Consider the following 25552-nt stretch of genomic DNA (forward strand, 5'->3'; position numbering starts at 1 on the left):
AGCTCAATCAAGATGTGAGCTTTTGGTGAGACCACACTGACATCATTACTCTCCCCGCCAGCTGGCTCAATTACAGAGCGTTTTTCTACAAATGATGAGTTAATTCAATCTGACCTCTTTTGATATATTTTCTTTTATGCTTAAAAGGCGTCACGCTTTGCAATTTCAAAAGTGCCAATTGCCATAATGTAAAGGTTTACATCACAGCAGAAATTCCCAGTCTGGAATGGTATTCTTAATTGTAACACATTAACCTTTTTTTGCCCCTCTTCTCTATATTGGTTTATTTTCCACTGTGACAGTCGGTATTGGTCACATGAAGGCGCCATCCTCATGCGCAAAAGGAGGCGCCCTCTTTTTAATGAAGATTGGCTACACAGCCAACTGTGACAAGTTTTTTAATGCCACAGTCATAAACTCCAGAGCTTTATAAGAGCTTGACACTATCCTTGCCACGATGCCAAACACAACCCCACATAGACTCTGATCACGAGATGCCTAATGAGAGTAGTCCAGTGAAGGGGCCCCCGCACGCCAGGTTATTTTTAGTTTTAAACAGCTCGCTCTCTTAAACTTAAGACTAATTTCTACGCTTCGATTTGTTACTGCCTGCCGTGTTGATCAGTGCTCTCAGAGTCAACAGGAGACTCTTTGGAGTATGAGCCTCGCTTCCTCGCGTTTCCATTACGCACAGGAGAGCGCTCGCATGCCTTGTGGACGAGCGCTCCTGTCACAATGGAGCAGCGCGCGGCAGGAGCTTTGGCGGCTCCTGAGGACCGCACTGAAATACGAGATTTTCACCTCGTTTTCACTTTAGGAATTCTCTCCCCACACGTCCCCGCGTGCGTAAAATGTAATTCTCTTCTTCCTACGAGCATGACATGGTTCGCATCCTCCCGCTGCTCCACACGCGGAGGAGGAGTGAGGTCCCAGGAAGTTCAAGACTATCTCCTTCTTAAAGTCCTTTTGAATTTTTGATTTTCCCTTTTTTTTTTTTGTTTTTTGTTTTTTGTTTTTTGCGTATGTGTGTGAGAGAGAGAGCTCAATATTGGAGTATCCCCACCATGGGCGCTGCGTCCTGAGAGGAGATGGATTTAGAGGTGGAGGATGTGAACGGGTCGAACTATTTGCGGAATGAGAGCGACCCCGGGCTGAGCGCTTCCTCTCCTGGACTGTCCACTGCGCTGGCCAGCGTGCTGATCTTCACCATCGTGGTAGACATCCTGGGCAATGTCCTCGTGATCCTGTCCGTGTACAGGAACAAAAAGCTCAGGAATGCAGGTGAGAGGCGCGTATAATTGGCGAAAAGGTGTTCCGGACCTGTCGCTGTGTTTCCAGTAAATAATGGTTAATGTTTTCGTGATAGTGCACAACAAACGCATGTAAACATCAGAACATCGTTCTTTCAGTCGTTTAGAAATATATTTTGAGATTTCATTTTTCGGGACATACCTCTCTTCCAGAACTGACTCTATTCATAGAAACACCACTCTTTTATCAATGACAGGCACGTGAGATCCAAGTTTCTTCCTCTCTCTCCATTCATGACAATAATTATGTAATCTATTGTGTGACCCTCTTATTTGACAATCGGGCTGCTTTCTCGTGTGAGCGGGGTCTCCACAGGCTTGGATATCTGACTTCATATTTCTTCATAAATAATGGCACCCTCTTCCCTCCATCTCGCTCTATCCTTGGATTCCCGTCCCAGATAAATCGCATCACTTCTTATATCATCACGTAGTGGTGTTCCATGAGCAGCCAAGGTGAGAGACACTGCTATATACCTCCTGGAAACCTCCTGTGTCATTTTGCACATGCTTTATGTCAAACACTACATCATATTTCATCCTGCTACACTTGAAGCCACCTGACAGCAGAGAGAAGGTGGAGAAAAATATGTGTTATGGTCTCCTTCATGGCATTTGTCATAGTAAAGATATAGTATCATCAATCTATTGCCACCTTTAACACGGCTTTCCAGTGGTTTTCAAATGGCCACCGAGCTCCTTTTATTCCCACTACCTTAATTGATTTTGAAATTCACATCTATTGTGTTACATCAAGATTATAAAGTGAAAGGCACCTGAAACTGAATTAGTGTTTATAGGATATTTTTAGATAAAACTTTAAATATACATCCTCAGGCTTGTCTGGCTTTCACGTGTTCTGTTTTTCTTGTTTGTGTATTAAGATTTTAGATCCAACAAGGGGCAATGTGAAACATGCATTAACAGAATCTGATCTCTACAACAAATGACTTGGCAAAGAATTTATGTACATTTTTATTGTATTTTGTACACAATTACCACAAATAACAATAAGAAAAATCAAGATGTCCCAGATTCAGTAAACTTTGCGTTGCGACATTCACTTTTACAAATGTATGGGACACACAATCAAAAAAGCTGTCTATGAAATGATCTTAATTTAATAAGTTAAACGAATTTTAACTCTTTTACTTAAAGAGTTGTCAGTGTAGTGAAGCTCATACGGTTTAGGTTTCAGGCTGCAGTTATACCCTGACAGAGGTGGATAACATCAATGATAAACATTCTTGGTTTTTCAAGGAATGTAAAATGTAAAGAGCTTTATTATCTCGTTGTTGGTTAAGCTTTCCAAGCTTAAAAAAAATATATTATAACATAATTTGATCTTTTTGTGTCTGAAGGCTTTTTCCTGAAACAACAGCGACATTTTAAAATAGTAAGACTTCATAATTACACTTTAGTGTCAAAAACTAAAATAATATAATAAAGCAATAAGATTTCTTTGGGTATAAGAAATAAACATGACGAACTACTGAGTTCCCGCTCGGTCCCTGGACATATGCAGTTAACATTCACCCAGTGTGTGTGAGTGTGTTGGTGATTGTGATTGTGATTGAGTTCATGCCCCACATAAAGCAACAGACTGTTGCATGCTCTTATAGTCAGTATTGTCGGACCAGATAAACTTCAGCAGCGACAAGAGAAAGACTAGACGAAGCGGTCACAGGACAGTCTGAGCAATATTACTGCCGCCCTGCAGGGCTAATGACACAAGAAGAGCTGTAAACCACATAGGGCATATTCTATTCCCCAATCACAATAAACAAAGATGAACATTTTTAATTACATGACTAAATCTCATGATTTTGTGTTGTGAAAAGCACGGAGCAGAACAGCACACTGCTGTGTTGCACTTTGAACTTGAAGGTCCCGCATGAACAAAGAGCATGCACGATGGTCACTACACCCAGCAGCTCCATAGTGAAAAGCCCGGGAGAGCTTCATGCTCAGCGAAACTCTCTGATCACAACATAATGCTAATGAGGCAGCAGCATTAGGTCAGTGAATGTTTGCAGTAATGAGCTTTTAATTACAATTTCAAATACATTACGTAAGGCATCCAGCGTGTTCGTGAGCCAAAAGCAGTTTGGCGAGAAGTTTAGGGGCCCGGAGAATAATTCGATTATCGAGTTTGCGAAAATGACACAGTTGAGTGGTCTGTTCAAACGTCCAACTAACTTGGTGCTGGTCAACTGTGGACACTGCGCTGATTGCAGACCTTGTGTCACTGTCTCCTACGCTAACTGGACTGAGTGACAGATCCGCGCACACGAGAGTCCGCCACAGAGTTTCCGGGTGTCCTGAATCTGAAGCGGCAGCGCAGATACCATCCCAAAACTCTTTTTAAGTGTGTCCTTAAGCGACTGATATTGCTACTACTGTTCGCCTGTCAACAATATCCTTGCAGTTCCTAACGAGCTATTTATAGCTTTGGCTTCCTTTGTATGAAAGTTTAATCACGCAGAGTTTCCACTAAAGAAAGCGTTGACACAGCTACAGAAATCCCAACAGCTACGGAAGATCTGTCTGCCATAAAAAAAATTAAAAAATTAAAAAATATGAATAAGAAATTGGTTCTGTGCTTGATGGCTGTTTTGCGAAGGGCTGAGCGGTGCAGTATAATACGAAATCATTACCCAGGCCCTCACGAGCTACAATCTCTGATTTCTAGAAGCAGAACTCACACTCAGAATCATGTTTTTGTCGAAATACACTGAGTCAGTCACGTCCCGTCTCCTCTCTCTACTACACATCAGTCAGACCGCTGGCTTCCCTCCTCCAACACAACAGCAGGACCTTTCTGCTCTGCTTCACTTCAAAACACTGGATTTGTCTGCTGCTTCCATATATCTGTCCACTATCCACCGCTCAACCACCCCCCCCCCCCCCCCCAAAAAAAAAATACCACATGCACATTTAATAGGATTTTTTTCACTTCAAAATTGTACAGCATGCCACTATAGCACTGCCAATAGGGTGTTAACACTAGAGTTTCCCAGAGGGGTTAACCATACTAAAAATACTCAAACAAAATGTACCCATGAGAGAGACAGAGGAACAGAAAAAGAAAGGGACGAAGGCGAGCAGATGGAGGGCAGAATGGACGAGTACGTCCGTGTGCGCATGTGTGTGTAGTTTGTGCCACCGTATCAGGAGCTGTGGGTCATGTTGTGTGTGTGTGTGTGTGTGTGTGGAGCTGAGGATGGACTTGGGTTGTGTTTAATCATGCGTTACATCCCCTCGGACACTGTACAGTTATCACTAAAACCTCAAAAAACTGGAGTATTCACGAAGACAGAGAGGACGGCTACTTGTGGACTTAGTGAGGGAATCAGACTTCCAGCTTGCAGCACACTACGATGAAGCATCTCCCTCTCTCTTACCAAACGATTTGACCAAAACATACGTGAAACATGCAATCTTGCATGGAGTGTGAGGAATAGCTTTGCCGAAACTAGCGTATTCCTCCTGCCTTTCCGGGATGACGCTGAGCAAGCGAGACGCTCTTGCACTCTCAGGACCAGTGAGTCTTATTTCCTCAGACACGGGTGGGATGCGTTGTGGGGGTCCGATTGGTGGAAGGCCGTCTGATCGCAATGATGTTTTGGGCCAAGCTCGTAGCAAAGCCTCGTCACCAAAAGGCAACTCATGTCAGTTTAATGTTAAACTTCTGAGGAAAAAAAAAAGAAGAAAAATCCTCTGGCCCCTTGAACACGAGTTCATGAAGTCGTCACTACTAATTCATCAGTGCTAATGCCCTTGCCCAAAGGTTTTTCTTGCTTATTCATGATAACATGACTAAGTCCGATGCGAACTAATTTGGGATATGGACTTGTAGTAGTAATCCTCGTGCGGCTGACATTCAGCTGGATTCGAAAGAAGCCAGCCCTCCCACACAATTGTTTTGAATTCATCTTCCCTTTTAAAGGTGTATAAATTTAGCCGGGTGAATCAAAGCGTAGTACATCACGTTTCCAGGGTGTGTGGTGCGAGTGAGAAGATGCAGACTGTGGGTTTTGACAGAAGAACATAAGCCCCTGAGATTCTCCTGTGCACACAGCCATGCGAAAACCAACCGGGCTGGCAGGCTTTTGTTTTGTTGTTCCTGCTTGTTTATTCCATTCACTCACGGCTTTATTATGCACCCATTCCTGCTCCAGCATAAGTCCTTTTTTACTTCCCACATTGTTCTTTTAACTGTTTAAAGCAATTCATCTGAAATGAAGCAATGTGCCAAAAATACGACAATACTGCGCATGCAGCACGCAGTTTAACACATATTCAGGTTGCAATTTTGGAGCCAGCTTAGATTCTGTCTGACAGGTTGGTTCGTTTTTTTCTTCTTTTTTGCATTCTCATTTACATTTATTTCATTAAAACACACATTTTATTTTTTTTATATCTGAAAGTGTTGTAAATCTAAAGAACACATTAAAATCATAAAACAAACTAGAATTAACCTACCTGACTTTCGATTTTAATGTAAAAAGCCTCAAGAAATAGTTGCTGCTTGGATTGAGATTATTGTGTGATCTTACGGTAAATATTCACAGTTTCACTCTCAATGCATGAGAGCTGGCAGCCCTGGTTTATTGAGTTTTTAAAGGACAAATATTTATTGTGTTTGTCTGGCCTGCTGGCGTAGGATAATCAGTCTGAGAGGGAGGCAGACGTTATCCCACCCTGTTCCAAAAATAGATCAGCAATGGAGGGGATACATGGACCAGGGGAAGGGTGGATACCCCACTTTTCCCACTGGCAAATCACATCTGATTTCAGAAGGGACAATGTCATACACAGTTCTAGTTTTAATGTATATCGAGTGCTTGTTTCCACCATACAATTTCGTTGCTCTTTTTTGATTTATGTTTCATTTTGTGGCGTATGCCACAGGGGGGGGGTACGCTGGAGGAATACAGCAGGATGTTGTTCGACTTCCTGGAGAGTCTTTGATTAAGTCCAACATTTTCCTTGGCAAAACGATTCTTTCTGAAGAAACTGTAAAGTCAGATGGTGGTGCCACAGAAGTTAAAGGCTGCGTGTCAGCTGTCCCTAAAGGCCTGTAAGCCTTCAACATTCAAGCTGAGCTTTATGCGACTCACACGCACGGCCCGATGACGGACTTTTCTTTTGTTGGCATCCATTATTAAAACATTGGCCCAAACCCTGCCTCCCCTTACTGCTTTGCGTCGGTCAGTCGCGCAGCGCTGAGGGCTACGGTCAGGTTTTAGGGCTGGGGCATTACGACCGATGGAAGTTTGCGCAAATAATGAATCCATTATTCGTGCAGCGCAAACGGTTGATCACGCAAATCGCCCTAAAGCGCTTTACATAATAATCACTCCGAGACATGGCCACAGCCACGACTCTATTCTCGTAGGCGAGACAATATTTATGTTGGTTGGTTGTCTCACACTAAAAGACTAATTGTTTCAATGCGCTGCATTTGGGTGTGATGAGAATCAGGCCGGCCAAGTCGGTCAATTAAGGGGGGGGGGGGATAACTTTGAGTCCAGTGTTTTAATAATGGATGCCAACAAAAGAAAGTCAGTCATCTGGCTGCGTCGCAACAAACCTCTCAGCCGTGGTTTAGCACTTACCTCATCCTCCTGACGATAAGTGCGAGAGAGGGTTCAGCCAGAGAGAGCAGTGAGGCTGGAGCATGCCTCTGTCCAGCCAGCACACATGATAGCACTGACGCGTATGATGTCAGCGAGGAATCAAACCTCTGCACAATGACAAATGCACACAGCGAGCACAGGAAGCATCACAAATACAATCTGACAGATTTGCCCACTGAGCTGACTCGGGGATGAAGAACAAATGCTTTTATTTTTATCTCAGCAGGCTTCGGAGCTGGCCCGTGCTGCTGTGGTAACGAAGAGCGAATAGCCATATCGGTGGAAACAACGTGAACTCAACATTTGATTTTGATTTTTGATTTTTTTTCTTAAAAAAAAACAAACAACTAACATCCCTCAGAATTGGACCACTGGATAGATTGTAATACGCTGGTGTTTCTAACGTTGTAAGATGACAATAATGAATCAGGCAGGAAAATTAAAATTAGATTGGTTGCTAAACAACACACTGTAGTTGTGCTGTCTCAGGGGTGCGGGGATTATAACATACTTTGAATGGTGAGGATTGATGGCCAACATGTGTTTTAAATCCACCCTCATCATATCTGCCAATCATCGCTGTTGTTTCAGCTGCTGTCTGCCAGAGCTGGAGCCTTGTGCCTTCACATTTCAGCTTCAGAGGGGTTGTTTATATTATACGAACCCTGGAATCACCTTAAAGTCGGACACAAAACATTGTTTAGAGTGAGACACTTAACGCGTATTCCCAGAAAGGTTATTTACTTATAGTTCATTCAGTGACGCAATTGTACATGAGAAATTGATTGTTGGGCCATGGTCAAGACAGATCCTAATCTTATTTTCAGACGATTGTGTTGTCAATCACCGCAATGATATAGAACATTAAATCTACACGAAGGTATTTTATTTCATTCAGGCAGTGTACGCAAAGTCCATGTGGAGAGTCCTTCAGATAAAATGTGTAGCAGTGTATTGCACAACATCTAGAAAAACCTTATGGGACACTAATGCTTATTTCGCAAAGGACTAATTCAATCGTGTATTTATCTTATCGGACAGAACATTACAAATTGATTTATATTTTTCTTCCTCCCACCCAGCACAGCTGCACTTTAACAATAGACGTCATTTTCTATCATTCATGTCTTCTGAGGAGCTCCAGTGTCAAACCAGCATCGTCTCCGATCTCAGGAGGACAGGAAATTGTTTGGACGTAATCTGACTCTAAAATCAGCCATGTCCTGGGTTTATGTGCTTAATGTCGTGTCTTCCAAGTGTAGCACTGTCTGTTCTCTCGGGCAATGACGCTTTAAAACAAGAAACGTACGATTAGAATGTTGTATTAGCATAAACACGCCCAGAAACGAGAGACGCACACACACACACACACACACACACACACACACACACACACACACACACACACACACACACACACACACACACACACACAGAACCGTACAGAAATATCTGAACGGTTTATGTGGGTGGACACATTTACCCAATGGATTTTATTAGATATGTATGAATCTGAACATAAGTATTTTTTTTCATGCTCTTATTGCTGCTCAATGAAAAGTCGGAAGATCAACAGATACATTAGGATTCATCCCTGAGGCGGATATGACTATTTATGTCATAGTCATTCATGCATAAACTGGTGTTTTGATGAAAACCATGAATCTGCCGAGACAGCCCAGTCTCCAGAAGAAGAGCTGGGATTAGACACAGACATAATAATGGAGAACTTCTGATAGCTGAAGTGAATAACATTGATTATGTCTTTTTTATCGTCACCAAACATTAACGTTAGGTTGGATTTATTGGATAACAGGTGATCCGATGTGTTTTCAGAGGTATGTGAACGCTGACCTCTAAGATGAAGGCATGTGATTTTACCCAGGCCTCAATCTTCCATATTGGGGTCGAGAAGAGCTGCGGCTTACACCAGCCAGCTCAGCGTGAAAGGCAGGCGACACCCTGAACCGCTCACCCGTCAGTGGCAGGGTCAACTCGGAGAGACAACCACACAATCATCGCCACTGGCAATTTTTGTGAAGAAAATTGCAGACTCCACAGAGGCTGGAATCCAACCATGGTTGTCACTGTGAGGCAAGAGAGCAAAGTGCCACTACACTATCCATCCAGAGATCTCAGGAGGGTCCGGAGGATATGCCCGCTCTGAGGTGTCAAAAGGAGATTGTGCGATTGTGCCCACCAGCCCGGGCTTCGCTGTAACGCTTTGACAAGTCAAGGATAACTTTTGTTCCGAATGTTACAACTCATTACTAAAGGATAGAATGACACTAAGAAAGACAGGAGATTATCAGATATCTTTGTCAAATCCAATAATCAAACATTTATTCGAGACTTCAATCTGGGATTAAACTCGGCAGACAGATAAACAGACTACCACCAGCATGTGCAGACAACTTAACAAGCATGTCTTAAAATTAGCTACAGAGGAAACAACACAGTCCTTCTTTTATAATAGATAAGTCAAAGTCAAAGTGACCCAGTTCATTCCAAAGAATTTATCCAAGAGCATTGGTGTCTTCTTTCAGGAGCGGTGTAGATGGTAATTATCTTTCAGTTGGCGTCGGGGTCAAAACCGATGATAACAACACAGACAGATGTAGCATGGCGTGTGTGACACAAGCAGCATGCAAGTTATTATGTGAAGTTTATCTGCAGTATTCTGAGGCGACATTTGCAAGCTTCTATCCAACTGTTTTGAGGATTTCACTTGAAATGGGCATTTTTAATCTGATGGTTTCATGGTTAACGTTGTACAGTTTTTTTGCTATACATTATTGCAAATGCTCATTTTTGGTAGATTTCAGTTGTTCATGGCGTAAAATCTATAACCAGTCAGCAGGGGGATGTACATATTTGTTTACTGCAAAAAAAAATAAAAAAATCCAGATTTTTTTTTGCTTTGCATTGTGGGATGGCGCTCGCGAGGTGATCTGGTTTGTATGAAGACGTTTGGATTTCTATGCGTGCAGCATTTCATTGTAAAAGTGATTCACTATGTTTAATCCTTGACTCTGTTCCTTCAGGAAACATCTTTGTGGTGAGCTTGTCGGTGGCCGACCTGGTGGTGGCGCTGTACCCCTACCCTCTGGTCCTGACCGCGATTGTCCACAATGACTGGACCATGGGAGACCTGCACTGCCAGGCCAGTGGCTTCATCATGGGGCTGAGCGTCATCGGCTCCATTTTCAACATCACGGCCATCGCCATCAACCGCTACTGCTACATCTGCCACAGCCTCCACTACGACCGTCTGTACAGCCTGAGGAACACCTGCTGCTACCTGGGGCTCACCTGGCTGCTCACCGCCCTCGCCACAGTGCCCAACTTCTTCGTGGGCTCGCTGCAGTACGACCCTCGCATCTACTCCTGCACTTTTGCCCAGACGGTCAGCTCGTATTACACCATCTCAGTGGTGGTGATTCACTTCCTGATCCCGCTGCTGGTGGTTTCTTACTGCTACCTGAGGATTTGGGTGCTTGTGATTCAGGTGAAACACCGAGTGAAGCCGGAGCAAAGGACCAAACTGAAACCGAGCGACGTGAGGAACTTCCTGACTATGTTCATGGTGTTTGTGTTGTTCGCTGTGTGCTGGGCTCCGCTGAACCTCATCGGCCTGGCTGTAGCTATAAACCCCGCCAAGGTCGCACCCAACATACCCGAGTGGCTTTTCGTCACAAGCTACTTCATGGCGTACTTCAACAGCTGCCTCAACGCCATCATCTACGGGTTACTAAACCAGAACTTTCGCAAAGAGTACAAGACGATCCTCCTCGCTCTCTGCATCCCTCGTTTGCTCCTCATAGAAACCTCCAGGTGTGCCACCGAGGGGCTGAAGAGCAAGCCCTCGCCGGCTGTGACAAACAACAACGTAGCAGAGATAGATGTCTAAACTTGTGTTTTACTGGGGGAGTGTGCCATGATTGACCCAGTGCCTTTTCAACATGTGTTTGAAATCTGTGTCTTAAAGGATACTGCCACTCTTGAAGAAGGACACTTGTGCTGTTCTGTTGCTTGTATCACCAATGCTTTATGTTCTACACTGCCCTCTTTCACACTCCACTCAGTGACAGGCCTGTATGAATTGGTTAAGAAGCTGAGTGGGGAAGAAAAAAACCAAAAAAAAAAACAGTCCAGTAATAAGTTAGCAACCAGTCCGGCTCATGATCAGAGGCAAAAATTATCTTGAGAAATCCTCCACAGGGACAGTCGACACAAAATCGTACGGCCTTTTCTTTTTTTTTTTTCAAGGGTGAGAGACTTTAACTATCAAGCCACGTCACAGCATGTGTACATCATGTGCATGAGAATTACTCTGCATATTTGCACATATCAATTATGAGTTCATCTGCAACATAGTGGAAATAAAGTAAATGTTTTTTTGTTTTGTTTGTTTTTTTATCGCCGCTGTGTCTCGGGACTCTTAAATACAGTATTAATGATGAAAAGCCTCCATATTTGTTGTTTTCTTTTAGTGTGACATGTGATCTCAGATTTAAACTGAAAGCACTTTCATTCACAGCTTGAATCACTTCAACATAATCCTTCGCTAATATTTGGAATTTTGAGTATTTAAACTGGGGAAGGTGCCAACTTTGAAACATATTTCGGCTTCAGTGAAAAGCTGTCTCTGAGGTTTGAATTTCATCTTTGGTGGCTGGGAAAATATCTCAGGCTCTTTTTCACTGTCAACTCACTAATGTACCATGTTGCTGTTTCGCCCTTGGGCTTGTCTTCTGAGCAGTGATGCTCCCACAACACACTGTGTGAAGACACAGGGAAGATTGTGGAAGCTGCTGCTTCTGTCTCAATCCAACAAGGAAAAAAGCAACTGATTGTAGGCTTTGTGTATCAAAGAAAAATGCACCCCTTGTCGCTTGCACAATCGATTTTATTCACTGTTTTTAGTCAATTTTAAGAAAACTGCCTTTAAACTCTTCCTCTTGCGTGCATGTCGGGATAAGCTGACCAAAGCCCGAGGCATTGCCTTTTAAACCCTGATTGATTCAGGAATCTGCTCATTTGTGAAAAGGGGATGAACGGAAGACAAACAGAACGAACTTGTTGTTTATTAAATGTCTGGGGGACATGATATGCATCAGGGGAGGAGAGATGTAATTTTGTGATTGTGCAAGTGTGCCTGGGCGCATGTCACCCTCCCCGGGATGAGCGCTGACAGCCTCCCAGCGTAACTTCCTCCAAACGAACTGCCATCAGCTCACCTCAAAGGAGGAGACACCGAGATGTCGACGGGACACATTCTGATGAGACCGCAAGTGTCTAATTGGGGAATTTTTTCAAACTCATGATAATTTACACTCACACACACACACACACAGATATGTCGCCGTATTTGCGTATTCTGCCACGCTCGGCTGCAGCTACGACCAGGAGAGGCCGCCTGACGTCTGACTAAATTAAGCCATCAGCGAATGATTAGAGATGCATCCATGAAGAGCCTTGGCTCAGCGGCACAGCGACTGGAGCTGTCTCACAGAGTCAGGTGCCGCCAAGTCGCGGCGCAACCGAACGGCACAAAACAGTTCAATTCGGCTGCTTGCGAGCGGGCGCCTCTGATGTGGAAGGAAGCAGCAGCCCCACATGCCAGAGCACGGTCAGCTATAGATGAGTGGCTAAAGCAGCTTGAGGGAAAATGACAGCGTCAATTCTACCGCACCAAAGAGCCACAGACGGATGGCTGGGTCGCCCTTCCTACTCGTCGTCTCACCTTCCACTTCCCGCTCTCTCATTTTTCAACCCGTTTTCCTCTTTCCACCTGTAGGTTTTATTCACCGGTCTGCCTGCCAACTCAGCTCAGAACACTATTAAAATATTTAGGAAAGCTTTTTTTAAACCAGGAAATAGTTAATTTATCATAACATACAAACAAGAGGCACTTGGAAACTGCTTGTCTGGCTCTTTCTGTGAGTTTCCCCCCAAAATACTCACTGCCTCACTAATTGACCCATTGTGTCAATCCTCACTACCAAAGAAAATTGGATGTGTTATCTGTCCGTTCCAAAAGGACAGAGGAAGAAAGGGTCGGTGCACAACTTCCCATTAAAGCCATAATGTCTCAATTTACTTTTGTTTGTTTGTTTTAATGACTGTGTGGACAGTACCGAAGGAGGAATCTGTGGCATAGCTGTGAACCCAAAACACATTTCAGGGAGAATCACTGAAGCGGGTTCACCTCCACTCTGTCTGTCAGTTTGCTGGTGATTTAATATGAAGGGCAATGGCTTGTGAAGACATTTTTCTTACATTTATGTTCAAGGACAGCGTGAGCTATCCAAGCTGCCCCGCACCATAAGATCCATCATAACTCACCGCTTTATTTTGCTGATTTCACGTGGTGTTTTTTCTCACTGTGAGTTACATTGTGTTTCCGAGAAGGGTTTTCCCCGTTTTCCTGTTACGTCCAGCTCTATTATTTGTGTTTGCTATGGTGCTTCTATGTAACTGAGAGAAAAATCATGGCGCGTGGAGGGTGGGCGAGGTTGGGATGATGACGGGGAACATTGAGTTGTTGTTTTTGTTCCCATCATGCTTTATTTTTTAATGCTTGTTATTTTGGACCTAAATTCATAATGAAGTTTCAAAATAATATATTTATTTCTTGACTTGTATTGTAGATGGTTTAACAGGCTGTGGCAACTTGGGCTATTGGTCTAATCGACATATCCACACGTAGATTAAAACCTGTGAAATTCTCACTGTGAGGCAAGAACATTAACTATATGAGAGGGTGATTATTCATCCTCACCTGGTGAATTACATCATTATCACAAAGTGTATTTATACAAGGCAGCTGCAGTGCTGTGCAGTATTCATTTGGTGTCACAGAGTATTTATTGCACGATTCAACAAGGCATAAACTTGAAATTTGTCTCAGGCCATGGAGCCGTATACTCGCAGCACGTTGGCGTCCCTGTTTCCTTCCCCTCTCCGGTGTCATGTGTGCTCAATAGTCCTCAAAGAAACAATTTGTGGGAGATAAAGATCACTTCCACAGCAGCAAAACTCCTCCTCAAATGTGCTTAACACAAAATAGATGAGCGCTGGTGCGTTATATGGCCTAACGCTACCACTTCTTTTACCCGCTGGAAGAAGATAGACATAATCCGACTCTGCACAGAGGAATTTTCACAGCTCTTGCACATCACTGCATTTTACGGCAGTGGGGTCTCACTGTGGGTCTGCTACTGAACTACCAAGCCTCCTAATGGATTTGTGCATCGGGTTTAGCGTTGCACGTTTTCTCATGCATATGATGTGCCCCAATAGGCTGTGGGTTACAATCCTAGCAGGGGCTTTTAGGTGTTGTGTGGTTAAGGAATCCAATAAGAACCGAAATTGGGATCGATTATATGAATTCACTTTTTTATAAAAACATTGAGATATTTTTTTTTATCATAAATCCTTTCTATGGTCCCTTTGTGTTTATTCTTTTGACAAACGTTGTTACTCAAGATAAATTTTGATATTTAACCACAGATAGTAAAAATACAAATAAAAAGTGTGATTTGTGAAGAGGGGGTCATATACTAACAGGGGAGCGGAATATGTTTCTCATATCAGCGTAGTTTATTTCCTGTAATGTTTTTACGAGCAATCATAATAAAAAAAAAAAAAAGATTAAGTGGCGTTTAAGAATTTTCATTACCTTTTAAAAGTCACAAATTGAGAACAAATGTAATGTAAATATAAAGAAGACCAATATTTCAAAAGAAAGGCAAATAGTCAAGCAGAGAAGTGTTAGAGCCACACGACCCTCCAATGAATATACCTAAACTGTAAAGTAAAAGCAGATTTATATATTATTGTGTGGCTCACAAACATTCAGAGCTCTCTCCGCTATACAAAATTTGTAACAGTTTATGTAGAAACAGTTTCCTTTGCTCGTCTCCTTTATTATGAATATAATTGAAAAACCTGTACTGCCTCCTGTATGTAATCCTGCTCTTGTTTCTTTCTGGAATGAACTCATTGACAATAGCAGGACCTCACAGTAGCCGACACTACTTTGATAAACGTCTTGTATACTTGGCGTTTCCATCGGTGAGCAACAACAAGAGGGAAACGCTTGTTGGCATCAATGAATGCTCCAAATGACCCTCCCCCTGGCTGTAAGTGTACATGCAGCATATGATACAGCTATGAATAGCACAAACTATTTTCATCGTGTTTTAATTCTGACTCCTGTCTCAAGTGGAAACTTCATTTACAGCAACAGTTCCCCATTACAACACCTTAAATATTTTGTGAAGGATGCCACGTCGCCCGGTCAAAACAACAGGTGTGGAGTGAAGAGGGCTCCGCGTTTTGACATAGAAGACGACTGGTGACATAAGCGGTGCCAGAGGCTGAGCTCGGAGGATCCAGATACAGAGTGCCATGAGAAATACTTCCAGGAGTTGAAAGGTCAGAATGCACAAGGAAGGACAACCGTGTACTGAACTTGTGGTGACAGACCCCATCGACTAAATATACAAATTGCTATTCCATTGAGAACAAGACCTTCGGCGATCTTCTATTTTTGCAGCGGTTGTTTTATTAAAATTCATAATCCCACCGTAACTGGGCGAACATGTGCATGTAGCACTGGCTCTGTCGTCTGGGGTTTACGGTCTATTCCCAAAGAGCGCCGCAACAAAACATCTAATTAACTTTTAGTTTCCAAAGAAAATAAGGAATGAAGTGGAATTGAGGGATGGTATTTTTTATTGGGACTAACTCAATTAGCCTGTTTATGCAAAGAGGTCAGTGTTTATTTTATGCTTAATCCTCACACCGACATAATGACATTTGACGTCCGGTTTCTTTCCATCCCACGAGTGTCCATTTTTTTTGTAAACTCTTATCCTAAAGACTGTTTCGGTGTGTGTCTGCCCTGTATTGAACTGGAAACTGCTCACATTGTGTCCTGTATCCACCGACATTCATATTGTACAGAACTGCTTGGATTTACCATGTAGTACATTGAAAGGAGAATTGTCTTCAACTCAGACCCATTAGACCTGAGCGAAAAATAAATAGATAAATCCATCTATCCATCCTCCACCTTCATCCAAGTCATGGTGAGAGAGCCCATGTGGCAATACATGGTTACACTCTCAGGTTGCCAAGTCACAACCCGACAACTACAATTACACCTATGAGTCATTTAGGGCAACCATTCAACCTCAAACACGTTTTGTTTTTTTTTTATTGTGGAAAACTTAATTAAACCCACACAGGCAGCGGGAGAATATCAACCTCCACATCCAAAGGCCTGGCCTGAACTGGACAATGTCAAAACAAGAAAAACAAAGTAGAAAAGGACCTTGACATATTGTGATATTGTGGTAATCATAAACATAGTAGCTGTCAGCTGCTCATTTTAACAATGGACTTGCTTAATGACCTACATTCACACGGATGTGATGCAAAATTGATTCTCATTTGATGTACTAAAGTAATGTGCTACTATCCAACAAAAATGCATTAAGCTGCATAAAACCAACATCGGATTTGATGCATTCATAAAACAAACCCCTATCACTGTTTTTATCGTATGTTTTGTGAGGTGAAATGATGTCTCCCGCTGCAGAAATGCGACACGGCGAAATAAACGTGTCCGACTCGGTGCCGTAAAAAAGCTGAAAACTTATGGCAGGTTTGCTCAAGACGCCAGGTGAGCATAAACACGGTGGGTGTGAAGACAAATGAGTCCGACTGACAGTTTTGTTACAATGTTGAACATGGAGGATGATGAGCACTGATTGACTGGTTTTATGTATCGAGACCAGAAGAACAGAAGATTTACTGTATGAGTCATCGGTGACAGAACTCCAACGAAGAGTCATCTAACTAAACACGCACGGCTCGGCTGAGTTTAAGAGGCGAATAAAGAATTATACAACCGCTATATTTTTTTTTACAGGTAATCTACGACGAGGAGCACAGTAACGTGGTGTAAAAAAAAGGAAAACACGTTGTCATACACTCCAGCGATTGTCAGCAATAAAGCTGGTGCAAGTCATTGACGAAGAGGCCCCGAGCCTTGCTTTATTGTTAGTATTTATTGAAAAGCTGAACAACTGAAAGAAGAAGAACCAGATGTTGAAGAGAGCAACGTAACCAAGAAGACCTGTCCAACCTAATTTGATATTATTAGATGACACTGGAATATCAAAAGGTCATGTGCACCCTCTTACAATGAGAACGATTTCTCCTCGCCAAGAAAAGCAAGATGAAGAAATCTTGCTACAAACCAAACATTTTTTGAAAAATGATTTTGCTTAGTTGTCGAAATATCAATAAAACACCAGTGGCAACCTTTATTTCAACCACTTTACTCCCTGAAGTTTAAGTCTTGGTAAACGCTGTGCTCAAGGGACACATGTTACGATCAAAACGGTAACATCTCACAAAAATAGACGCTCTTTGTCGGATTAATTAGCATAACATTTCAAAACATTATGATTCATTGCATAATTTAATTGCTTGAAATAAGCACATCAATGTGAACACAGATCACGGAATTATTCTTAGTTTTCCTGGCCGGTTCCCTTTGAGAGTCTTAAATTTAAATTAAATGTGTTTTGGGGGAACCTGCAGAGCCCAGGACCATGAAAACAAAGCCAACTAGAGCAGAAAGTGCCACTTCGTGACACTCAGCGAGGGAGACTTCCACCGGAAACACAGCCAGTGCACCCACACCACCTCACTAAATGTATACAGTTGGCACGAAATGGCCCCAAATGACTCTCCGTTACATCAGCAATTAAACGAGGAATGTTCTGCAGTGTTGAATTATTCAGCACAAACACATACGGTACATGTGAAAGGTGCACGTTGGGCAACAGAAGACATTGCTGCTATGTCACGTCATGCTCTTTCCTCCAAAGATGCGGCCTATTTTAGATGGCAACAAATGATCCTTCAATAATGAACATGCACATTTCAATCCATCCCTTCTAGTGCTATTTTTAGAGCCTGTTTGGGAATGGGAGGAAGAGGCCATGCTGTGGGCATGTGAGGGCACGCTTGTGTATTGGAACAAGAGATTTTATCGCAATAAAACACTATCAGAATGTATTTGACTTCACAAATGCACGTAGAAAACGAACTTTATTTTAATTAAGTGTTGAGAAAAAAAAAAGAGGTTATTTTTAATTTTACAATTTGGTAAGAATTTGGGGATTTTTATTTACTCAAAGTTATATTATGGGAGATGTAATGACAACTCATTGGAAAATTGTGTTGAAAGCTTGTTGTTGAAAGGGTGTAAAACGCGGACCAAAGCTGGCCTGCCAAAGCGTCCACTCTGCCTCGATTATCCGGCACTTTGTGAAGAAAGTACAGTGAAAAGATCCAATTAAAATGTCCAATAAACTGAGAATTCTACTGAGAATCACATATTTTAGCAATAGCAGATATTACGCCACACTAAGATCACACCTCGGTGATGAAGCTGTTTATTTACTTCTGAAGTAGCGTTTGCATCAAAGCCACCACTTTTTGGGTGAATCTGTCAAAACATAAATGCTGAAGGCAGCAGAAAGGATTTTTCCTGAGACCTTTTACATCATTACTCGAAGAGAAACGCCATGGGAGGTCATTTAACAAGTTAAACAATAAAAGAAAAATGGAGATAACGTGAAAAGAATCCAAACAATAAGCAAGTTTAGTGTGGACATTTATCTTGGTACGATTGTAATTTTGAGAGGACCTACCAGTGAATAGTGCATTACCTTCCGCTGCTTCATACTATGGAGATGTGCCGTCTGTTTGCGCAAATCAACAAGATAAATTATTCAGGAAAAACAACATAGCTTTTCAGGGTGAGAAATTTCTTCTGGTTTGGTTTTTTTTTCAGCTAAAGATATAATTATCTGTTCACTTCAGCAAAAATTTTAATCTTATCCCCATATAGACACACCTATTTGTCCTGTCGATCGCATTGCTATCAATTTTTAGTATGAAACATTTTGGACCATTATCCTTCACCAACAGTTAAATTTCAGTGATTTAAATTGTTATCTTTATAAAACTTTTTGCTGCTTTTGAGGTGTATTCTTACTTTTGTTAATGTTCTTTTTTTTAGTCATATCTTGTGGTGAATGTGTCTCTGTTTTTATATCAAAGTGTATATGAATAAAAATACCTTTTTAGTAGTCAGTAACATACTCATCCTACCATTGTGCACTACAGAGCATCACAGAAGATCCCCCCCTTCCTGTGGCCATCAGAGTCTATAACATTTGTGTTTTCCCATTAATTCAATTCAATTCAACTTTATTTAAACAACACCAAATACAACACAGTCATTTCTAGGTGCTTTTTACAGAGAGAAACCTAACAAATCCACATGGGCAAGCATAAGCAACTGTGGAAAGGAAAAACTCCCTCAAGCAGGAAGAAACCTTTGCAGAATCAGGCTCATTGGGGTGAGGGATAGAGGAGAGAAAAGGATAAGACAGACAGACAGATTGGGGGAAGGAGTCAAACCCTGGTTCAGTTAGGGATACAGACCCCAGTTTAGATCCTGTTAGCCTTGTACATATTGATATTAGATATTTACTTATGTAATGTTTATTCTGTCTTATTTGATATATTTAAAATCTACTCTGTTTATTCTATTCTGTGTGGAGCAATGCTGTAAAGAATTTCTCACTGTTATTAATAAAGTATTTTCTATTTCATTTTTAGAAGGAAGAAAAGCTCTTTCTTGGAACATAAAGTTATAATAATGTGTGTGTGTGTGGTGGGGGGTGTCACGGAAAAATCATGATTTGTTTTACAATATTGGAGTAAACATTTTCATTTAGTAGTAAGGTCTGCTGTGTTTTATAATGCAAAAGTAACAAAGATACATGCTCATGAACAACAACAAAACAACACCATTTTATTATTATTATTATTATTATTATTATTATTATTATTATTATTATTATTATTATTATTATTATTGTTAATGTTATTATTATTATTATCATCATCATTATTATTATTATTATTATTATTATTATTAGTATTAGTATTATTAGTATTAGTATTAGTATTAGTATTAGTATTACTACTACTACCGTATCTATCGTGAAGTCTGATCTCGCGGTACTCGCGTCATTCAAGTCTCGTCACGTGACGGTCCCGTGACCATACAGGAAGCGTGCTGTGCAGCATTGACAGGATAAACACCAACATAAGCTGTTACTAAAAGCTGTTGACTCTCTGTGTCGTCGTCTCGCCTCGTGTCAGCCCAGCAATGGACGGATCAGTCAGAACATCTCCAGACGCCTCAGGCGTGCCACCAGCGTATTTCAGAGGGTGAGAAAACTGTCTTTAATTACACTGTGAGCTGCCGTTAGCCACCTAGCTCATTTAGCTCATCCCGTTTGCAAGCTTGAGGCAGAACAAGCGACGCTGTAAATACAAGTCTGTTGTTGTTGTTTTTTAATTGCCGTATGTTCTCACATCAATATCGTCATGTCGGAGAGCTGCTCTCTCGCTGTATTGTCTTCTCCCTGCCTTTCTCATGAAGTTGTGCTTTCCCTGCAGGAATGAGAGCTCCCTGGTTTCTGCCCTGAAGACTCTGCTGTTCTTCACCATCCTCATGGTCACGCTGCCCATTGGACTTTACTTTGCGTCAAAGGCCTACATCTTCGAGGGTAAGGCTTGGTGGTGTTTTTATCACCACAATGGGTGCGTTGTGAGTACTCTTCTGTGTTTATTTTGTTTGGTCAATTCAGACCAAAGCTCACACACATCCACCTATTCACTTAAATACCATCTCTTAACGAATAAATACAATCAGAACAGGATCACACAGTCCATCTGAAGGCAGCTTCCCAATCATTTGGTCTGAGCTCAGTTAGATTGCACTCTTGGTGATCATTCATCTTCCATCCATCCATTAATCTTCTGTACCACTTTATTTTGTTCAGGGCCGCAGGACATTGGAGCACAAAGCAAACACAGAGAGACAGACAACCACACATGCTTACATTTACAACTCGGGGCAATTTAGAGTCACAAATTAACCTTCCATGAATGTTTTTGGACTGTGGGAGGAAATTGGAGTCCTCTTTACCACTTTCTATCACACCCGTGTTTGATGAGATGCGGTTCATCCCACAGAGTATTCACAGCGTTTCACTTTTCCCACATTTTGGGATGCTTTATTCCAAAATGAATTAAAAAAAAAAGTCTCTTTTCAATTCTACACACAAAAACCTCATAATGTCAACATGAAAATGTTTTAGCAAATTTATTAAGAATAAAAAAATCACATGTACATAAGTATTCACAGCCTTTGCTTAATACTTTGTTGAAGCACCTTTAGCAGCAATTAAAGCCTTGAGTCTTTTTGAAAATGACGCCACAAGCTTGGCACACCCATCACTGGGCATTTTGACCCATTCCACTTTGCAGCACCTCTCAAGCTCCATTAGGTTGGATCAGAAGTGTCGGTGCACGGCAATTTCCAGATCTCTCCAGAGATCTTCAATCTCATTCATGACTGGGCTCTGGCTGGGCCACTAATGGACGTTCACAGAGTTGTCCTGAAGCCTCCTTTGATATCTTGGCCGTGTGCTTCGGGTCGTTGTCCTGTTCAAAGATGAACCGACGCCCCAGTCTGAGGGGAAGAGCACTCTGGAGCAGGTTTTCATCCAGGATGTCTCCGTACATTGCTGTATTCATATTTCCCTCCAGGCCGACTAGTCTTGCCGTTTCTGCTGCGGAAAAAAACTCCCGACAGCATGATGCTGCCACCACCATGCTTCACTGTAGGGATGGTGTTGACCTGGTGGTGAACAGTACCTGGTTTCCTCCCAGCCTGGCATTCATACCAAAGAGTTCAGTCTTCATCTCATCAGACCAGAGAATTTTGTTTCTCGTGGTCTGGGAGTCCTTCAGGTGCCTTTTGGAAAGCTCCAGGTTGCCAGGCGCTTTTTACTAAGGAGTGGCTTCCGTCTGGCCACTCTATCATACAGGCCTGATTGGTGGATTACAGCAGAGACGGTAGTCCTTCTGGAAGGTTCTCCTCTCTCCAAAGAGGAACCCTGCAGCTCTGACAAAGTGAGAATCCGATTCTTGGACACCTCCAAGATTAAAAAATGAGTTTAATCCATTTTGGAATAAGGCTGTAACATAACAAAATGTGGAAAAAGTGAAGCGCTGTGAATACTATCCGGATGCACTGTGCATTAAATAAACTTAACTCTCAGCCTTGCGTCATATACTTTCCCCCAAGCTTCTTTTCCACATATTTTAAATGTATTTCTTCTACATTTCTGTTCATTATTCAACCCACACGCCACCAAGATTGATAGTGTCTTTAGATTTCATCTTGTTTTCATTTTATCTTTGCATTTAAACATTTGTCACCCTATTAAATTTGTATTTGTTTTATATCTAGTGTCAAGCATATTGAACCATAACACTGATAAATACTATGTTAATGTCAAAGATAAACTTTAATGATGTATCACTGTTGGCTGTATACATAGCTTGCGGCTTTTTGGCGTTCGTTGGATAACCATGAACACAGATGTGATGTCTCTTCTTTTTTTTTTTTTTTAATTCATTGACATTAGGGACCAGAAAGGGAGAGGAAGCAATGCAATGGAGAGGGAAAACCCGAACAAGAATTCTTTTTACGAGATTTAGCAACTAATTAATACCTATGTGTAATCCTTGGGCAGAGACAATCAAACAAGACATCATAAAAACTAAATGAAAATTCACCAGTGGGCACCATCTGATTCCAAGCAAACAAGTACAAGGGTGTTATATGCAACTCCACACTCAACAAGAACAATCGCATGAAGTAAAAAACCAACAGATACGTCACGTAAAAAATCATAAAATAGCATTTTATGACCCCGATGTTGGTTGATAATTGACTTGATTCAGCAACATTGGGAGTCTATGCTGCAGATTTGTTTTTAGGTTGATCGAAATTCCCTTGTGGCTTAAAAACAAAAGACAGATTGTGCAAAGACGTATGTGTCTTTAGGAACACCGCGATCTCCCTTTGATGCTCAGGATAGAGCCACACCATGTGCTTTCATGGTGGAGAAACACTGAATCGATCCATCAAATTCCAGCTGTGATATGCAGCTTAGATTATCTCTCTTGCTTCAGTTCCTGTGAGCTTTCATTTGTATACAAGAAGGTTGAACCCCCCCCCCCCCCCCCAAAAAAAAATATCTCCCCAAGGTATTGGCCCAACATGTGCGCTCGTGGCAACGTGAAGCGTTGATATCAACTGACAATGCAGGCCAGTGAGTTCAGCTAAACGGCAGAACCAATGGTAACCCAACTCAGATATTTAAGCACATAGTTGTTCTTTGTGTTGCTCTACAGTGACCTTTTGTCATTATTTTGGTCCTTATTGAGCAGATTTCCTTTTGATAAGTCTATAGACAAAGAGCATGTGTATTTAATTCACCAATCTTGTACATTAAATCTCAAAGATAAACGTGCGTCCTTCCAGTTGTTTGCCTGCAATAGTTAGTGAACATCCAGCTGACTTGGAACGTCTGCCCATCCTCACGTGTGTGTGTGTGTGTGTGTATTCTTTAGACTGCTTAGAAAATGAAATAAATCACACAGTAATACTGAAGATGTGCCAGATATTGAAAACAGGCTGATGTATAATCAATATTTACCACGTCACTTTACCCAGTGCTCCTCTTTTCCCAAAGTGGTTCAAACCAGTTCTGAGTCGGTGGAAGTTTTTCAGGTGACTCGTCGTCTTGTCCTCGCTGACCCTCCTCCTTTCCGTCTCCCTCTCAGGTTCGATGAAGATGTCGAGCTCCGACAGTTACTTCTACGCAGCCATAGTGGCCGTGCTGGCCGTGCATGTGGTGCTGGCCCTGTTTGTCTACGTGGCCTGGAACGAAGGCACGCCTAAAGGCAAGGGCAAACACGATTAAGGCACGTCCTTATCAGCAAAGACCGGAGGAGACGTAGACAGACACGGGCAGAGATCCACAGAGCCCCCCCCCCCATCCTTCCATCGTGGACTTCAACACTTACAGCAGCTCCATCTACAAACCAGACAAGTCTGAGTATCTGGTTAACACGCAGGCTTTAACACAAAGTTAGAGCATGAAAAGTACTGTATTCTCCTCAGAATGGGGGAGTGCAAGCCGCGGGGCGCGTTTTGTCGCCACGCCCCGCGACCTTATTACCTTTTGCTCCACGAAAATACCAATTTAACCCAAGATGACCCCCGGCTTTGAAGGGGGCTTTGTCCGACGCGAAGTGCTGCATCTTAAACAGTCTGTTGGGCTGGGGAACATCTCGGGCCGTGACCGTTGTGTACGTGTGCTCGCACACACCTTGTATAATGTTAAATGTGTGTAAATGAAGAGTTTATTTGGTCGACAGTCCGACCGTTCAGAGCATTCGTGCGACTGCATCAGTAATTCTGTCATTCACATTTTCTGGTTTTGTCACACATTTAAAAATGACCCCCCAATGTTGGTTTAAACTGTTCATGTGCTTAACTTCTCCTGCTGCGTTCGGGAACAAAGTCTTCACGATGTCTTGTTCTCAAAGGGATCTCATTCATCTGCGAGTGCTTTTGAAGTACGTTGACGTCTGATTGACTGCGCTTGTGTTGTGTATTTTGTGCAAGGTCAAATGAGGATAGGTGTATTTAAAGAAAAAAACAAAAAAAACCATTTTGTAGAACAATCGTTAGAGAATGTAGATTTTGATGTGGTGCAGATGCAAGTACTCACTGCTTGAATAAACTTTAAATTACATTTTTCATTTGTTTTGTGTTTGTTTGCCAAATTGAAGTGAAACCCTTTGCCAGTGTGTTTACAATAAGGCCCTGTGAGGATTTAGACCGAATTGCATAGGAAAGAAAATCTTGAATTAACTTTTTATATTAACAAAATAAGGTCTGCGCATGATTAGCACACTGGTTATGAGCATGAGGTCATGACTCAATCTCCCATCTGATTTCACTGGTCTTGCCAAACAGAAATCAAATTGTTTGCGAGTATAGGCTTTGTGTGGTCCTTTGTTAACAATACATTTGTTACAGTGTCTTATGACAGAGGCCACTTCAGCTGTCACCAAAAGAAGCAGTCTTGATAAGCAATAAGAAAATGCTCCAATGAAAACTATAAAAATATATCACTTAGTCCAGCCTCTTTGAAGCCAGAGGATCATAATGTGATTTTTATTGTTACACATCATTTGTGGTTAGTAAGCAGGCACAGGAAAAAAAAATCTTTGACATCTGAAGGTGGTTGGTCTTTTCTTTATCCACTCGTAAAGGTTGAAAAGAATCTAATCGACACAAGCTTCCCACTCGATGGGCATGCTTTGGAGACTTCTGCAGTGTCACATGGTGGCAGCAAACGGTTCGCCTGTTTCCAAAGACGGCAATAGAGAAGCCCCAGATGAGAAGTGACACATGCCAGGCAGTAATGATGTTTTCTGCCTCAAAAACCATGTCAGCAGCTGATTCCTGTTTGCGCCCCCCCCCCCAGTGAGTCTCCATTCACCAGCATCAGCTCTTGTGTGGCTCCCCCAGCCCTGGGTTCAGTCCAGTTTGGGTTTGGAGCTGTG

At 42.1% G+C, this 25552-nt stretch overlaps 2 protein-coding genes across 2 annotated transcripts; both read left to right on the forward strand.

Annotated features, from left to right (window-relative positions):
• The first annotated feature begins 632 nt into the window (after positions 1-632).
• On the forward strand, positions 633-11421 carry LOC308111190 (melatonin receptor type 1C-like). Its single transcript, XM_080465996.1, has 2 exons — positions 633-1281; positions 9997-11421. The coding sequence occupies exons 1-2, from the start codon at positions 1089-1091 to the stop codon at positions 10860-10862; spliced, it is 1059 nt and encodes a 352-aa protein (XP_080322122.1). The 5' UTR covers positions 633-1088; the 3' UTR covers positions 10863-11421.
• Positions 11422-20098: 8677 nt separating this feature from the next.
• vma21 (vacuolar ATPase assembly factor VMA21) lies at positions 20099-24735 on the forward strand. Its single transcript, XM_080466073.1, has 3 exons — positions 20099-20284; positions 20516-20625; positions 23759-24735. Exons 1-3 carry the CDS (start codon positions 20223-20225, stop codon positions 23896-23898), a joined length of 312 nt encoding a protein of 103 aa, XP_080322199.1. The 5' UTR covers positions 20099-20222; the 3' UTR covers positions 23899-24735.
• The last annotated feature ends 817 nt before the right edge of the window (positions 24736-25552 follow it).

Source organism: Lipophrys pholis (genome assembly GCF_963383615.2).
Source record: "Lipophrys pholis genome assembly, chromosome: 6".
NCBI lineage: Eukaryota > Metazoa > Chordata > Actinopteri > Blenniiformes > Blenniidae > Lipophrys > Lipophrys pholis.

Coding starts and splice junctions, on each gene's coding strand:
- vma21 (XM_080466073.1), top strand. CDS start 20,223: ATGGACGGATCAGTCAGAACATCTCCAGACGCCTCAGGCGTGCCACCA. Junction 20,285..20,515: donor CCACCAGCGTATTTCAGAGG/GTGAGAAAACTG, acceptor CTTTCCCTGCAG/GAATGAGAGCTCCCTGGTTT. Junction 20,626..23,758: donor AAAGGCCTACATCTTCGAGG/GTAAGGCTTGGT, acceptor TCTCCCTCTCAG/GTTCGATGAAGATGTCGAGC.
- LOC308111190 (XM_080465996.1), top strand. CDS start 1,089: ATGGATTTAGAGGTGGAGGATGTGAACGGGTCGAACTATTTGCGGAAT. Junction 1,282..9,996: donor CAAAAAGCTCAGGAATGCAG/GTGAGAGGCGCG, acceptor CTGTTCCTTCAG/GAAACATCTTTGTGGTGAGC.